This window comes from Doryrhamphus excisus, linkage group LG3 (assembly GCF_037039965.1).
Source record: "Doryrhamphus excisus strain RoL-2023G ecotype Guam linkage group LG3, RoL_Dexc_Guam_v1.1, whole genome shotgun sequence".
Classification (NCBI taxonomy): Eukaryota; Metazoa; Chordata; class Actinopteri; order Syngnathiformes; family Syngnathidae; genus Doryrhamphus; species Doryrhamphus excisus.
Window position 1 is genome coordinate 10041787 of NC_136359.1, and position 16997 is coordinate 10058783.

The 16997-nt window shown below is 42.1% G+C and overlaps 1 protein-coding gene across 2 annotated transcripts; it reads right to left on the bottom strand.

Moving 5' to 3' along the window:
- Positions 1 to 2385: 2385 nt before the first annotated feature.
- On the bottom strand, positions 2386 to 16527 carry rnf122 (ring finger protein 122). 2 transcript variants are annotated; one of them, XM_058071800.2, is made up of 6 exons: positions 16151 to 16527; positions 8753 to 8909; positions 4980 to 5025; positions 4842 to 4883; positions 4645 to 4724; positions 2386 to 4058 (listed from the first exon to the last, which is right to left on the bottom strand). In XM_058071800.2, the coding sequence occupies exons 1-6, from the start codon at positions 16173 to 16175 to the stop codon at positions 3944 to 3946; spliced, it is 465 nt and encodes a 154-aa protein (XP_057927783.1). In that variant the 5' UTR covers positions 16176 to 16527; the 3' UTR covers positions 2386 to 3943. The 2 variants fall into 2 exon arrangements, with proteins under 2 accessions (XP_057927783.1, XP_057927782.1); XM_058071799.2 differs by having other exon boundaries at positions 4645 to 4727; positions 16151 to 16523.
- Positions 16528 to 16997: the final 470 nt, after the last annotated feature.

Consider the following 16997-nt stretch of genomic DNA (forward strand, 5'->3'; position numbering starts at 1 on the left):
CCTTAGAAATAACAACAATAATTGTTAAAAAATAACTGATTTAAATGAGGCGGCACGGCGGTCGAGTGGTTAGCGCGCAGACCTCACAGCTAGGAGACCAGGGTTCAATTCCACCCTCGGCCATCTCTGTGTGGAGTTTTCATGTTCTCCCCGTGCGTGTGTGTGTTTTCGCCCACATTCCAAAAACATGCTAGGTTAAGTGGCGACTCCAAATTGTCCATAGGTATGAATGTGAGTGTGAATGGTTGTTTGTCTACGTATATGTGCCTTGTGATTGGCTGGCATCCAGTCCAGGGTGTACCCCGCCTCTGGCCCGCAGACAGCTGGGATAGGCTCCAGCACCCCGCGACCCTCGTGAGGAAAAAGCGGTAGAAAATGAACGAATGATTTAAATGAAGTCATCAACACATTTTCAGTACCAGTCAAAAGTTTGGGCACAGTTGCTCATGCTAGTTAATGAAAAAGTGTGTCCAAAACTTTGACTGTTACTCTCTAATATTGGATTAGACTGGGGCCAGTGAGTGAATTTTTATTTTTTTGTATTTGGTATGCATATTCATATTTATATATGTATATACCTTTTTGTCCAGCTCAGGCTTGCAGGTTTTTTTCAGTTTGTATTTATTTTGGATTATTTGATTATTTGATTATTACAATATAATGTTTGATGTTTTTTGAATTTCCAACATTTAGTGTTTTATGACAGAATTTTAACTCCATCAAGTTGAAATTGTGTCAAAGCTCCACATAACAACGCTAATCATCTAATTTTTTTCCCCTCCTCTGAATGCCACCAGGCCGAAATGACAAAAACAAGCTTGTCTGTGTGTGTGTGTCTGTGTGTGTGTTGCCATCCTCGGTTTATTCCTAGCACAGTTGCCTCTTTATTGCACAGGTAGAGGCTGATCTCATGAAAGAGCTGCCTATGTTTCCAGTTCCACCCATCTATGGCCCACTCCTTCTGTGTGTGTGTGTGTGTGTGGCTGCAAGAGAGAAGGGATTGCAGATACATGTTATTACAATGCAGACTTTTCAACACTGTTTACCAACATGAGCGTTTTTTTACAGGTTTCACAGTCACACTGGTAGTGAAATAACATTTGCATAGCATTTTTTGAATGCTTCATATGCAGTAAACAAACAGATTAAAGTGAAAATAAACACCTATATGCTAAATTCAGAAGAATATGTGTACTCACCATCTAATTGGAATCTGTCACTATCCTCCTAATTCAAAAATATACATCACAATGTTTGATAATGTTAAAATAAAGGTGACATGAGGCTGTAAGTGGTCCTGCAGGAGCAAAGTGAGCTTCTGCATGCATCCTTGTCTGCTCTCCTTCAGTCTCCACCTTTTTCCCAGCACCTCCCTCCTTGTTGCATGGCACTCCTATTTCGGGTAATTGGGGTCTTGCACTTTTCACGAGGAAATGTACACATATGACCTTGTTTTCACTTGCTACTAACCCTGACGTTTAGTTCTAATTACTACAGGAAGACTGACTTGCATTAGATGTGTTTCATCGCTTGCATTGACGGTAATGTAAATAAAAAATCTTTAACTTGGCCAACTCCACCGGATTTAACAATGTTATAATGACAATTAGTAAGTATAACACATATTTGTAGAATTTAAACTGTAAACCTGTCAGCAACTGTTGAAGTTTTTGACCCTTAGCAGCCACCGTAATTTAAAATAGTGCCGTAACCTAACTACTAGCTAGCTGCTAGCTAGCTACTAACGGCAGTCTAAGTAGTGGCACAACTTATAGAAAAAATGTATGTTAGCGGTTTTTTAACATAGACAAAATGCGCCGCCAACTAGTGTCACATAAATAATATTTAGTATTGATTTAAAGCTGCGACTTATGAGCTACAATGGCGATAATGTGCGGCTGTTTCACTGCCAATGAAAAGCGGAGAGGGGCTAAACACCCGCCATTACAGGGAATTCCGGGAGTTGTAAAATCATTGGTACTTTCGTCAAACTAACTCACTTTAGACATAAAAATAATATTCAGTTATGATATTTTTGTTTGTTTGTGAGGGTTGTCATGTGTATACACGTCATGGTATAATAATAAATTATCATTAATAATAATAATATTAATAATATTATCAAAAATAGTATTATTATTACTGGGTGCTTGAGCAGGGTTTATACGTAAATAAAAATATTCATAAATTCCAAATTGCAACCTAGGACATTCGTTGGAATATATTACAGATCATGTAAAACAAAATAGAAATAAGCTCGCACAAAACAGAAGCGATTTGGATAATACTAAATAATTTTTGTACCAGATCTGACCTGAGGGTGGCGCCACATGTACACTGCAGATGAAGACGTCAACAAACAAGACAAGTAGACTTATTGTTGATTCCGTTTATTTACATCAGTTAGTTTACAAAAATGTGGAACTTGTTTGGCGTTTTTTCTTAATATTATTATCAATGTGCTTTTGTGAGATTTGTGCTCAGGTCAGGCAGTGTTTTGCTTTTCACTTTCAACTCTTTAGTTAAAAAACAGCAGTGGAATGTACAGAATGTATAGAAGCACCAACATTAATGTCACAAAATACTGCAGACTTTGCAGCCACGTCATCCCAGCGAGCTGATATGGTCTTTTATATGAACACAAAGTGCATTAATCTTCAAAATACTTCAACATGGAACAGCACAACTCTTGCAGTGGGGTATTTCTGGGTGCAACAGGCACAATCTAACGAGATCCAAAAAGCTGTAAAAACCTAGCCTGGATAATGAGGCAGTTTTATGTATTATTGTAGTTGTAGTATGCAGTGGTGTGTGAAATTACAGCTGTACTGCATCATACTCGCAGCTATTACTAATATTTTAATATTTAGCGACATGTGACACAGTGCAGTTCTACACCACTGGCTGCTACCAGCACAAGACCAGCGCACAATAATAAGTATATTGTTAAATTAAAGCATTATTATCTATTATTATATTATTATAATTTCTGATTAGCTCTTGAATTGGATCTCATTAGATTTTGCAGGTGATGTTGTGGTCAGTGGGTGTGCGTTAACACAATAAAAACATATGGGGGGACAGTAAATGTACAACACTAGTGGTATTAACCCTTTATATGGCATTTTCAACCATATATACAATTATTGTATATAGTTTAAAAAATGTAATTATGATATCAGTTCATAATCTTTAGAATTATATTTAATATTTATGAAATGATCATATATTATTTGTTGATTTCATATAATTTCCTGTACATATATTTTAAAAATTTGTATGTGATGATGTAATTATTTATTTGTATTATTTTATAGATGTATAATCATAATCATCATTTGCCGATTGATTGGGAAAGATCACAAGGTTAATAGTGATGCCTCTTTGACTTAGCAAATATGGTGCCTTGCACTATAAAGGGTTAAAATGGGCATTGATTAAAACACTATGAATTAGTGTGTATGTGTGTGATTTGTAGTTGAAGTCAAATGGCCTTTCAGAAAATATTATCCACGTTTGATCAAATTTGCCATGTCCTTGCTACAGTGCTTTGCTCTCATCTTCTTCAAATAACACGGATGTACACTCGTGTAAATGCCTCAACTTTCTCACGGGAGTCAATAGAACCCTCCTGGCTGTAAAGAAAGAAAAAAAAGCTGTTGACCTCACTGGAAGGAACTGAAGATATGTGAAGAGGGAGATGTGGAAAGAAAACTGGTGGAGCAGGGACGTGTGGGTGGTTGAAGATTATCAAGAAGGTGCCGCCGTGTTGCCATCTCAGGGTTGGGTTGCTAGGCAACAGCATCCCTCAGCAGAGTCTTTTTCTGGGTGGTTAGCCAGCCCCAAAGTGCTCTTATGGTGTCCTCGTAGCAGCCAAACACTGGTCCTTCCATCCTGCCGGTGGCTACCATCACTACAGCCAAGGTGGGATGCGGTTGCTAGGTTACACCAGTTCATCCAGCAGGGTACCGATGCTGTGGTGCTGCTCAGGGGGGCCGGCAATGGGTTTATTGCACATGGGGCAGACGCATCGAACCTCCAGCCACTTGACAAGACACCTGCAGGGGCGGACACATGGGCGGATGTCAGTCACTCGGACATCGGTTGGTAAACACATGTGATGCTTGTTTGAGTGCATGTGTGGTGTCTCTTCTCATCGCAGTATGTTTATATTTTAGGTATGCTCATGTCAACCACAAAAATAAACATTACACAATAACAGTACATTTGATGTTACGTGAAAATCCATCAAAGGGTGATTTTGTTGGCTCTTATAATGCTGGTGTAAGTATACCTTGTACTCTATCTTGTGGCCAGAGTCAATACAAGTCTTAGAGAAGCCCAAAAAAATGATACTTGCTGGAAAACGTCCCCCAGCATAAGGAGACAAAGGGGCTATTTTTAATCATTTGCAGCGGAACTGAAATTGACCCAAACTAAACGACCTTGCCAAAATAATAAAGGAAGCTGTTTGATGAGTTTTTAATAGCCGTGGCACAACAATGGAGGTCACCTAAGTCGAGGAATATGCAAAGAGAGCCTTGTTTGTTTGACGGGCCATTATTTACCCTTGATGGAACATGCTTGTATAAGGAAAACGACAAGTGTGATTTGAAATACAACCTGCCCTTGTCATGTACTCACTTTCGATGGAAAGCGTGTTGGCATGGCAACACTCCCAGCTCGTCTTTCACTTTAAAGTCCTCCAGACACACGGCGCACGTCTGCTGTGTGAGTGACAGACAGCACGCTCAGCCTTTTGACATTTACATTGTTTTGCAAAGAAGTGTTCCCACGTGGAAATAAAGCACAGGCAGGGAAATGTACATGCACATTCTTACCCCATGCAGATTCAACCTTTTGGGATCTCCTTTTAAAACCACCTGCAGAGACACACAGAGGAAAAATCGTGCTGAAATGTCAGTAAATGTAGACGATACAGTATTTGGATGTGTTGATGTGTTGTTCTTCAGACCTACCTCTTTGTATCCAAACCGCTCACTCTGGGCTTGGTGTCGGAGTTTGCTAAGGAACAATTGACAAAAACATTACTAAATATTGGTAAAGTCAAAAATATGCCGACCCAGACCCAACCGTGGTTTACTGAATTTCACTAAAGTAGGATTCAATGTTAATAAATTGAATATATGTATTTGGAGTTAGAGCATTGAAAGCATCTTTATTTACCACTGTTGGAGTCCTGTAGACACAAAATAACACCCCTATAGCCATATTATTAGCCTATTATTCATTGTTTACATCACATTGATAAAGCACAGGCTATGGGATCACTGCAGCGATGCATGTACAGCATGCTAGCGAGTTAACGAGTTAGCCTCCATTTTATTTATTGTATACCTAAGAAAGTGTTTTGAACAAAGTAGGGAAGAAAGACAAAATAAGAAGCCAAAAACGTACCACTTCCACACGGAATAGGAGAACTTTGTTTCACTCTATCATGATCTAATGTCATGTTTCATCAATGCTTTGTGTCATTTCTGCAGTCTAATGGCCAGAATACTACATATAACTAGTATTTCAATACTTATTGACTAATAATGGACCATAGATAGCCACAAAACAGCGATCATTTATTAATGAAAAAAACGTGATAGAGTGAGGCAGCGGTATTCAAACCTCGATGTAGCGAGGGATGACGGCATATCATATATCTTAGCTGCTCAACAGTTGTTTTATGGCTCTGCTTCATTGATCACCATTATCTTCAAATCAGCAACAATTGTTGTTTTAGGTGTGTGAGTGACTGTAAGAAAAGCTGCAGCTCCCTTTGTGGAGAAGTCGTTTGATGCCACCCGTTGATTTGCATGTTTGAATCTCTGCAAATGTAAGACGAGCCGCCTTTTTCTGTTTTGTTGGGAAATATTTGTCTTATTTTGGGACACCCTGCTGAAACCAAGGTTGTTCAAGGGTCCAATGCTCTCTGATCACTCACTGGTCTACAAGCAAAATACTTCCGGAACAAAAGTAGTGATGGTGATCAATGCGCGGTTATCAATTGATTTTCAATTCATCCCATCAAAATAAACCAGATTTAGCCACTTTTATCCAAAAATGTGTGAACCAGTGTAATGAAGAGTCATGCCCATCTTTTTCAATGATGACAAATACAAACCAATGATTCGTCCCTCTATTTGGAATCCCTTCAGCGCCCACAAAGGCAACAATGTCGACATGCTTATCACAGCGCAAGCTGTGTCTGTTCAAGCAGTTATTTTTGCACAACTAAATACACACACACACCCTAGTCTGTCACCGTCTGGGATTTTGTCAGGGATTTTGTCAGGCCTCACTGGATTGAATACCAAACCAAAGTCACATGTCGCTGAGTGACCGTTTCAAGAATGGAAATAACAATTATTGAGTTGTTTATGACATTTGGTTTATTGTTTGCGCTAATTGCTGCGAGCAAAAACCTTCACGAGGAACAATGTGAGGATGCAGCTTTCACATGTGTGCAGGTTTCCCATGCAGAGGGAAACACGAGAAGTGGGTTAAAGGGGGAGAATGATGGACGTTTCTTCAGCTATTGTGTGCAAGAATTTAAACCTGGGTCTCCATTGACCAGCTCTTACTGTGTGAAACATTGTACGCGGGGAATCACATAAAAAAACAAAAAACACTAAAGCTCATCAATATTAAACAGTTTTTATTCTAACCGGCATTTCGATTAATAATGTTAATATATAATATGGGCTGTATGGTGGACAGGTGGTTAGCGCACAGGCCTCACAGCTAGGCGACCCGAGTTCAATTCCACCTTTGGCTTGTGTGGAGTTTGCATGTTCTCCCTGTGCATGCATGGGTTTTCTCCGGGTACTCCGGTTTCCTCCCACATTCCAAAAACATGCTAGGTTAATTGGCGACTCCAAATTGTCCATAGGTATGAATGTGAGTGTGAATGGTTGTTTGTCTATATGTGCCCTGTGATTGGCTGGCGACCAGTCCAGGGTGTACCCCGCCTCTCGCCCGAAGACAACTGGAATAGGCTCCAGCACCCCCGCGACCCTCGTGAGGATAAGCGGTAGAAAATGAGTGGATAAATGAACATAGTTACCAGTCGGATGTGACCTGAACACCTCCCCAGGGAGGCGTCCTGAAGGCATCCTGACCAAATGCTCAAGCCACCTCCTCTGGCACCCTTTTTCAATGCGGAAGAGCAGCGGTTCCACTCCAAGACTCCCCCAGATGACAGTGCTTCTCACCTTATCTCTAAGGGAGAGCCCAGCCACCATACTTGTCCTTTCGGTCACTACCCAAAGCTCATGACCTTAGGTGACAGTAGTCCAAATCACTCTTGTTGACCTTGAGTTCCGGGGTACTTGAACTCAGGATCTCCTCACCAACCTGAAGATGGCACTCCACCCTTTTCCGAGCAAAAACCATGGACTCAGCGGACTTGGACGAGCTGATTCTCATACCAGCTGAGTCAGTGAGAGTTTAAGGTCATGGCCCGATGAAGCCAGTATCACTACATCATCTGCAACAAGCAGAGACCCAATCCTGCAGCCGGAGCCCCTCAACGCCCTGGATGATAAAAATTCTGTCCATAAAAGTAATGAACAGAAGGGATGACAAAGGGCAGCCCTGGCGGAATCCAACACTCACTGCAAACAAGTCAAGCTTATTACTGGTAATGCAGACCAAGCTCTCTCATAAGGAGACCAAACCACCTGAATTAGTCCAGTACCCCATACTCCTGGAATACTCCCCACAGGATTCCTCAAGGAACATGGATGAATCCCTTCACCAAGTCCAAAAACAGATCTAGACTGGCAAATACGTATATATACGGTGTTGACAGTGTACTGCTTCCCCTTCTTGGGATGGCGGATGATAGTCTAAAATCTCTTCTAAGCCGTGCGGAAGTCATTCCCCACTGATGTCTACCGATGAGTTCTGGGAATACCGCCATTACCGCCTCCGATCCGCCGCCTCCATAAGGAGACACAGAACATGGCCCACTTGGATTCAATGTTCGCTGCCTGTCGTCATGGATATTTACTTAAATGCCCATCATTAATTTAAATTTCTGGTGTAGGTACCCTCACTTGGTGCTTGAATGTGAGGCTGAGATGATCCTGTATGCTTCAATGTATGTCAAACGTTAAAAGGAAGGGGGGATTCTACAGAGAAATACATAAAGGCTTCTTTTGACTTCTTTTTGTCTTTGGGTCTCCCACCACAAACCACGCAGGATATGCTTGATTGGGAAGGAGCCTTTAGGAGTGGGGCAGGCAGGGAGGGGATAACAGGAAAGCACCCCCTCCCCGACAAAGAGAGGCATTCATCTCTGCACATTCATCAGATGAATCAAGCTCCATAAATGAAGCTTCAGTCGCACTCCTACCCTGCACTACCTTCAGCATGTTAATGTGGACACAGGAAGTGAGTCACTGCCTATGAGTCATGATTAAATGCTCTCAACAAAAGGGGCTTTTTTGGGGGGGGGGGGTAAAAGGAGGATGACACACACAATTGACCAGCAGTTGAAGAGAAGGGGCTTACTCTTAAATAGCAAACTTATCTAATATGTACAGCAGCCTTGAGGTTTGTTAGACCAAACTGCAGGTGTTCCCCAATTGTTGTACTCCCACTCTCCTGCTACAAACACTGACATTGCGGCAAACACTTCCCGTTGCCTCACATCCTGCCTTTCAAACAAAAACGTTCCCTGCAGTTCATTTGGGAGTCTGCAGAGTTCAGCGTTTTAAATCCCATCATGTGTCCTCACCTGATGAAGTAGCAGCAGAAGATGAGGCTGAGGATGAAAACAAAGATGCCCGTTCCAAATATGACCATGTAGATGTTTAGAGGCAGGTCTTGGAAGGTGATGGGAGGCATGGTGCACGACTTGTTGGAATAGTCCTGAGTCAGACCACAGAAGCAGCCTGTGAGAGGAGACAGAGAGACAACCACTTCAAACGTTTCATTCGGTGCATACCTACAAAACCATCTACCTCTGCATGCGCTTTAAAATGTCGGATGCACTACTCTTCTGTTGTTGTGACACTCCATATGCGTTCTACTTGCTGTACTATTGTTTACAATGAACTCATCAGTTCTATTAACGCTGGATGAGCAGCTTGCTCCTTGCCGCTACTACAACATTGGTTCTGTTGCTGTTGTCCAACATATTTGTTAATAAAACTATGTGGTCAAAGAGGGGCTGCACGGTGAATGAGTGGTTAGCGCGCAGACCTCCCGGCTAGGAGACCCGAGTTCAATTCCGCCCTCGGCTATCCCTGTGTGTGTGGAGCTTGCATGTTCTCATGGGTTTTCCCCGGGTACTCCGGCTTCCTGCCACATTCCAAAAACATCCTAGGTTAATTGTCCATAGGTATGAATTTGAGTGTGAATGGTTGTTTGTCTATATGTGCCCTGTGATTGGCTGGCGACCAGTCCAGGGTGTACCCCACTGCTTGAAGACAGCTGGGATAGGCCCCGCGACCCTCGTGAGGATAAGCGGTAGAGGATGAATGTGGTCAAGAGAGACAAAAGTTTAACTTTTTGGAAAGTGTGTGTCCCATTGCGTAAATGTAACACCGCATTTCAGAAAAAAATCATACCAACAGTAAAATATGGTGGTGGTAGTGTGATAGTCTGGGTCTGTTTTGCTGCTAAATGTGATAAATGGAACCAAAAATCCTGAAGGAGAATGTCTGTCAGGGACCTCAAGCTGAAGCAAACTCTGCAGCAGGACAATGACCCAAAACACACCAGCAGGTCCACCTCTGAATGGCTGAAGAAAAATAAAAACAAAGACTTGGGAGTGGCCTAGCCAAAGTCCTGGGGCCCCATTTCACGAAGCAGGTTTAGTGAAAACTCTGAGTATGTTAACCCTGAAATGAGGGAAACTCCAGCCTGTTTCACAGAGAGAGGTAACTTAACCTCGGTGTCAGTTACTATGGCAACAGACTCTGTGAACATAACCTGGTCGGGACCGGGTTTTCTTCAATGAACCTCGAGTTTCTTTCTGTCTCTGCCCTCTTACGCTACACACGGTGTGATTCATTCATTGTCGCGCGTGTTTAAAGCCAGTTTGGTCGTTTTTCTTCAAGGTGTGCTGTGTGTCGCATTGTTTTTTGAACCATGGCATGTCCGTTTGTAGAAGACCCTGCAGACGAAGAGGCACTACTACTCAGAAGAGAGCTCCGTATTCGTAGGGAAGTTATCCACAGGCCGAGATTGGACACGCTATCATTTCCAGATAATTTTCTTTTCGAACGGTACCGCTTCACTTCACCATCCATCACTTACATCCATAATCTCATCCGTCAGGACATTCAAAACATCACCAACCGTGGACGTCCACTGTCATCCACCCAGATTCTGTGTATTGCTCTTCGTTTTTTTGCCAATGGAAGTTTTTTATATAATATAGGTCAGGGGTGCTCACACTTTTTCAGCATGCGAGCTACTTTTAAAATGACCGAGTCAAAATGATCTACCCACTACAAAAATGCAAAACATCTATTTATTTTCAAATGTATTGAGGATTATTTGTACGTACAATGTATGTTGATGTACCTTACATAACCAAATGAGCCAATATTGCAAACACACACATAATTAACTATGAACATTTTTTGTAATTACCTGAGTTTACTTTGATGACTTGCACTGAATTGAATCAGCCAGGGATGCATAGTCCGGACAGTAGCTGCTGATAGCCAGGTTAGCCAGGTTAGCCAGGTTAGCCAGGTTAGCCAGGTTAGCCAGGTTAGCCAGGTTAGCCAGGTTAGCCAGGTTAGCCAGGTTAGCCAGGCAAACGCACCTCGAAAAAGACATTGTGAAAAAAAAAGTCCACCTCCCATTCCGTATGGAAGTGATATGTTTTTGCCTCTTTACTTGGTCCAGCTACTTCAACTTTGGCGAGGGCTTAAAGTCTGACGCAATTCGCCGACTAGCTTAGCACTTTGCATCGTTGTTTACGCATGAGTGGTGACCTAAAGGTCAAAATTCAGTTGTCATCTGATTGGTTGTCCTGTATGTCAATCAAGTAACGGGGATGGATGATAGGCTGACACCGTAAGTTCTGCTGCACTTAGAGACGTTGTTTGATTTGATTGGTCACCCGAAGGGCAACATTCAGTTGTCATCTGAATGGCTGCCCTGTATATCAATCAAGTGACGGCATTGATGCTAGGATGATATTTTTTTAATGTCACGCCGCGATCGACCAGCGATCGACCAGTACCACCTCCGCGATCGACCGGTAGATCGCGATCGACTTAATGAGCACCCCTGATATAGGTGATGCAGAAAACATTAGCAAGGCCACCGTCTGCAGAGCTGTGAGGAAAGTGTCCCTAGCACTAAAAAGACGAATCAACTCCTTCGTTGTGTTCCCGGGACATAAACCCGTGGGGGTCATCAAGAAGGAATTCCACAGAATTGCAGGTGAATGTAGAAATCAGTTAAAATGTATGATTATAAATCATATTCAGTTAATGACATGGTGCTGCAACCTCACACTGGGATTTGTCATTTTCATTTCTTTTAGGATTCCCTGGTGTGATAGGGTGCATCGATGGGACGCACATTCCCATCGTTGCTCCTTCAGAAAATGAAGGAGACTATGTGAACAGAAAATCCATTCACAGCATCAATGTGCAGGTAGATTGAATGTCAGACTGCATCAAACTGCAAAAACTCAAAATCATACCAACAATATTTGTCTTATTTCTCGTCAAAATGTCTAATTTCAAATCACACCTAAAAGTAAATTGTTTTTAGACAATGTTCACATGTTTCAATCACATTTCACTTAAAAAAATAATTTGAAAAATCTGTCAGTGGAGCAAGTTTGTTATTTCTACTTATTTCAATTGAAAATGTGCGTGAAACAAGTGAGAATTGCCTGAAAACCAGTTACTTTTTCTGTGGTGTCTTAAGTGTAAAGACATTTGATGAGAAATGTAGACCAACTACATGGTCACCCATGGTGAATCGAGGGAACGGGGCTCCATTGATGAGGGCTTTTTAAAGTCGTGGTGCACGCGCTTAACTCAGAGTGAACAAACTCTGTGTTGATTGAACCAAATGAAATCACCTGTTCTGAAACCCGTAACTCAGAGTTTCCTGTCTCAGAGTAGATCAACTCAGAGTTCAGGGTTAGACTCAGAGTTGGTTGAAACTGCTTCGTGAAATGGGGCCCTGATCTGAATCCGACTGAGATGCTGTGGCATGACCTTACAAAGGCTGGAAAACCCTCCAATGTGACAACAATTACAACAATTCTGCAAAGATGAATGGGCAAAAATTCCTCCACATGCTGTAAAAGACTGCAGTTGTTGCTGCACATCACCGTAAATGATTTACACTCCCAGTTACTTGACTGTCATATGACTAGAACTACAGCACCACATTGGGTGAATGAAGAGGTTTTTTTAAAAAATAAATTCAACTTATCATTGTGTACACTTTAACCCACACTAAACTCCCTCTGAGAGCACAACAGTCCATTGTTTTCAAGTTTTGAGCTGAAGTCAACAACTCCACAGCAAACAGATGGTGCTTCCATTAAAGGCGCCCTTCTTTGTCTCATCATACTTTGATGCACAACTCCTGCGGGTTTGACCACCGTAAGACATCATCATCCTTGTTATCGCCAAGGTTACAGGAAGAGAGAGCTGCAGGAGGCTGCTGACGACGGAATAACAAACGGGGGCATTGTGATGTGCAACAAAAGTAATCTGCTTGCTATATCTGCATCAGCAATAATTACACACTTGGTCATAGAACGAACCTTTTGTGTGTGCATTGAAAGGTCTGCATGGTTTAGTCCATATAATTTAAATGCAAAGGCTATTTACTGTATGGATCAATACATTTATTGTATGACTGAATGGATGGCTGTGTACATAAATGGATGATTGAAGTACATGTAAGCATTATTAAATGTATGGATAGATGTTTGTGTATATTCTCATAGAGATTATTCATGTACCGTATACGGAAAATGATAATTAACCTAGAAGGGAACCCTGGGGTACTCCATTTCAGACAGGAAGTTAAGACTGTTGCACACAAAAGAGTGAACATTTCCCAAAAGAAGCACCCTTACAAATATATTTTTCTGAAAACTAAACTACAAGGCGGCCCTTTTTATTGAGTTGTGGGCTCCTATAGTGCAGCTACACACAATAACACACACATTCCAGAATTCCAGCTGTAATTCCAATGCGGTCTGTTTTAATTTATCCCACCCATGGCCCGCTAACTCCGCTGTGATTGGTCATACTCCCAAGTGTTCCAGAGGACCTCCGAACAACTGCAGAACCCCACTTTCTATTTCTGTCAATAATAAATGAATAAACCCTTTGGAGAGCTAGTGAAGAACAAAAGTGGACTGAGAAGGGACTTGTGGGGTACCCCATTTGACACATAAAGGTAAGAGGAAGACATAATTTCACAGACAGATGACTCATTTTAAAACTAGCAAAGAATATATGGTGATGGATGTCAGGATGGCGACCTTTACCAATCTTATTTCTCCATAACAGTTATTGTTTTCTCTGGGCTTACTTTTTCCATCGATCGCAGAATCCCCCCCGCCAAAAAAGTAACACGATGACATTTCTAGTGACATTTGTCTCCCACCTTGCAGTTTAAAATTGAAGCCTGAGATGATCAATAACGGACGCCTCTCTGTTCCACTCTGTGTGAATGAACACTGATGCTCTATTAATCAGAACTCATCAACGGCTTGGCGGTCAAGTTCTGTTGCGAAATGACTTCACGGCAAATATAGACAGTATTTATCTGCTTTTTAGACGATGTGGAGGCAGGGAAGTAGCACTAGCTGATGACACCTGCAAAGCTCCTGCACACACACACACACACACACACACACACACACTGAGCAAATCTAGGTCATTTGCATTCAAGTGTACTGCATGTTCATCCTATCCTACGAATGTCCAAATGCATGAGTGCACACATCCTCCTCCTCCACCTTTGTATGCACTGAACACAGACAGCTATGTACTGTATGTGCTATTATGTTGTTGCAGGACCACTGACCTATATATTGGTATACTGAAGACATGTTGCCAAAAATAAAAACAATTTAATATAATTTTGCCTGCTGGACATACGTTAGGAAAGCCCCTCTGTGATTTGATAGCGTCTTTGACAGCTTCTGGTGGGGTTTTGTCCTATTTACGCACAAATCTGCTGGTACTGCTTGCTCTAAAGACAGAACTTTGCATCAAATATTCAACAGTTCACATGAGACAGAAGAAGAAGGAGGAGGAAGAAAAGGAGGGGGATCATTCAAGCCTGCTGGAGCTGCTATGTTTTTATATTTTTAAAAAAAGTCGATTGAGGCCAAACCATGACAGGATAACATGACAACATTATATGTGTTGTCATAAACATGACGCCGTCATACACAGTGCAGCTCTGCAGCTGGTAACACACATTCTGCTACACAATGTCATAGTACATGTTGGAATTCATGCTCTCCTCAATGAACCGCAGCTCGGCAGGAGTCATGTAGCACCTGATGATGATGCTAACACCAACCACGACTGTTGGCAAAACACAATTATCTTGCTACTCACTTGGAGCTAGGAGACCTGAGTACAATTCCACCCTCGGCCATCTCTGTGTGGAGTTTGCATGTTCTCCCCGTGCATGCGTGGGTTTTCTCCGGGTACTCCGGTTTCCTCCCACATTCCAAAAACATGCTAGGTTAATTGGCCACTCCATATTGTCCATAGGTATGAATTAGATTAGATTAGATTCAGCTTTATTGTTATTGCTCATGTCACTGGTACAGGGCAACAAAATGCAGTGAGTGTGAATGGTTGTTTGTCGATATGTGCCCTGTGATTGGCTGGCGACCAGTCCCAGAAGACAGCTGGGATAGGCTCCAGCACCCCTGTGACCCTTGTGAGGATAAGTGGTAGAAAATGAATGAATGAATGAATATAATACATATGTGTATAGTATTTTGCAGTTAATACAGAGCAGTGCTTCAATCATAAAATAAATGATAGCCTTATTTTTGTTTAGATTCCTTCTATTGTGGTGTCTTTCCTCATCTCTTTGACATCATCTCTGTAGCAAATTGATGCTGCATAAATAAAGTTGACGGTCCAGTGGTTAGGTTAATTACATAGGTTAATTGGTGACTCCAAATTGTCCATAGGTATATGTGAGTGTGAATGGTTGTTTGTCTATATGTGCCCTGTGATTGGCTGGTGACCAGTCCAGGGTGTACCCCGCCTCTCGCCCAAAGACAGCTGGGATAGGCTCCAGCACCCCTGCGACCCTTGTGAGGAAAAGCGGTAGAAAATGAATGAATCAATGAAACAAAGTTGACCTCTGTGGGCCTTTTTTCACAGGTTTTCAAGAATAGGAACAATTCTGTTGATCCAACAGCTCCAGCTAGTTGATTAGTAAAGTTTTCTAGGGCGTCACAAAGTATTTGACTCACTTATTTTTAAGACATTTTCATTGGCGGGGCGGGCTGTTATAATGGAGCCCTTTGAATTCTGCCTAGCAACAAGTCCACAAGGATGAGCAAGAACAAGAACAGGAATAACTCTTTGTCTAAAGGCTATCTAGCTATATAACATTTTACTTCAGTTCGGAACTTTTATAGAAAATTACTATTTTAGCTTTTTTACAATTTATGAAATTTGGACCCGCGACCCTTGTGAGGAAAAGCGGTAGAAAATGAATGAATGAATGAAATTCGGATCATTTTTTATATATAAACCCACCAGCGATGATCCATAATACAACAACATTTGAGACTCTATTTTCCCCTCCCTGCAGAATGTCATTCTTTGATACTTTGCACTATTTCTCCTCCAAACAGGAGGGGAGTTGAGCAGCACAAAGGGAGTAATTGTTCTTGTCCAAAACAGCAGCAGTAGCACGAGCAAGGAGATAGCTGCAGCCCAAAAAGAGGGAAACTAGCTGTAATCCATCATCATTTATCACCATTGCCAACGCGGTAACAGGGGGGTTTGACTTTGTTTGACATTAGCATGTAGTAAAATAGACAATGGAGGAGTTGTCCCATGCAATAAGGATGCTGCCTTGCATGTGTTTTTCATGCATTCAAATCATGCAGAAGATAATGAATGTAGGCGCAGTGAAAAAGGTTGCTTACCGTTGCACCACTGAAACGGTTGCATCAATGCATCAAGGGTGGGGGGAAGTCTTCCTTGCAGGATCCGAGTCTTGTTTGCAAACAAGCTGGTGGTTGACCTCAAGAAAGTGGCCGGGGGTGGGGTGGGGGGACGCTAAACTAGACAGTCAAGATGAGGTCATCACCGAACGTAGCAGATGAAGACGACAAACACATGATCCACATTGCATCCTCGGCTTCATCCACGCTTCTGCTGCCCTGCTTGTGTTTTTCGTCATCACAGTGAGGCGAGCCCAGCAGCATCTGTGGGAGAGAAGACAAAGTAGATCACCGCCTTTACAGCACCCACCCACACACACACACCATCGTGACGTGGGTGGGGACCAATGTGCACATCGGCTGACTGGAGGCAGAGTGTTTCCCGACATCCGTGATTGTCCACTCACCTTTTCTTTACTGGATAATCCTGACTAAAATTGTACTATTGTTCCCGATACCACAGACGTATCGTATCGATGAGTAGCCAGGGGCAGGTCCTCCTCCCTCCACAGAGTCAAAAAAAATAAATAGTTAAAGTAAGAAAAAAAAGCAGGGGGATCCTGGACGGTAACCCCCGTGAACCTTTCTACCCATTCTGTATCCCCCCCAAAAAATCATTATATGATTGAGTAATGGTTATCGTTTTATTTCATTTGAGCATCAGATTACAATTGAGTGCATCCCATAATCAGTTCACAGTTCCACATGTCCAAAAGGAGTAGGAAGAAGCAAAGCCATCTGGTACTTTTACAATCAGTAACTGTTACATTTGTTCACTTCCTACTTTCCTAATATATATATTTTTAATTTATTATTTATTTTATTTTAG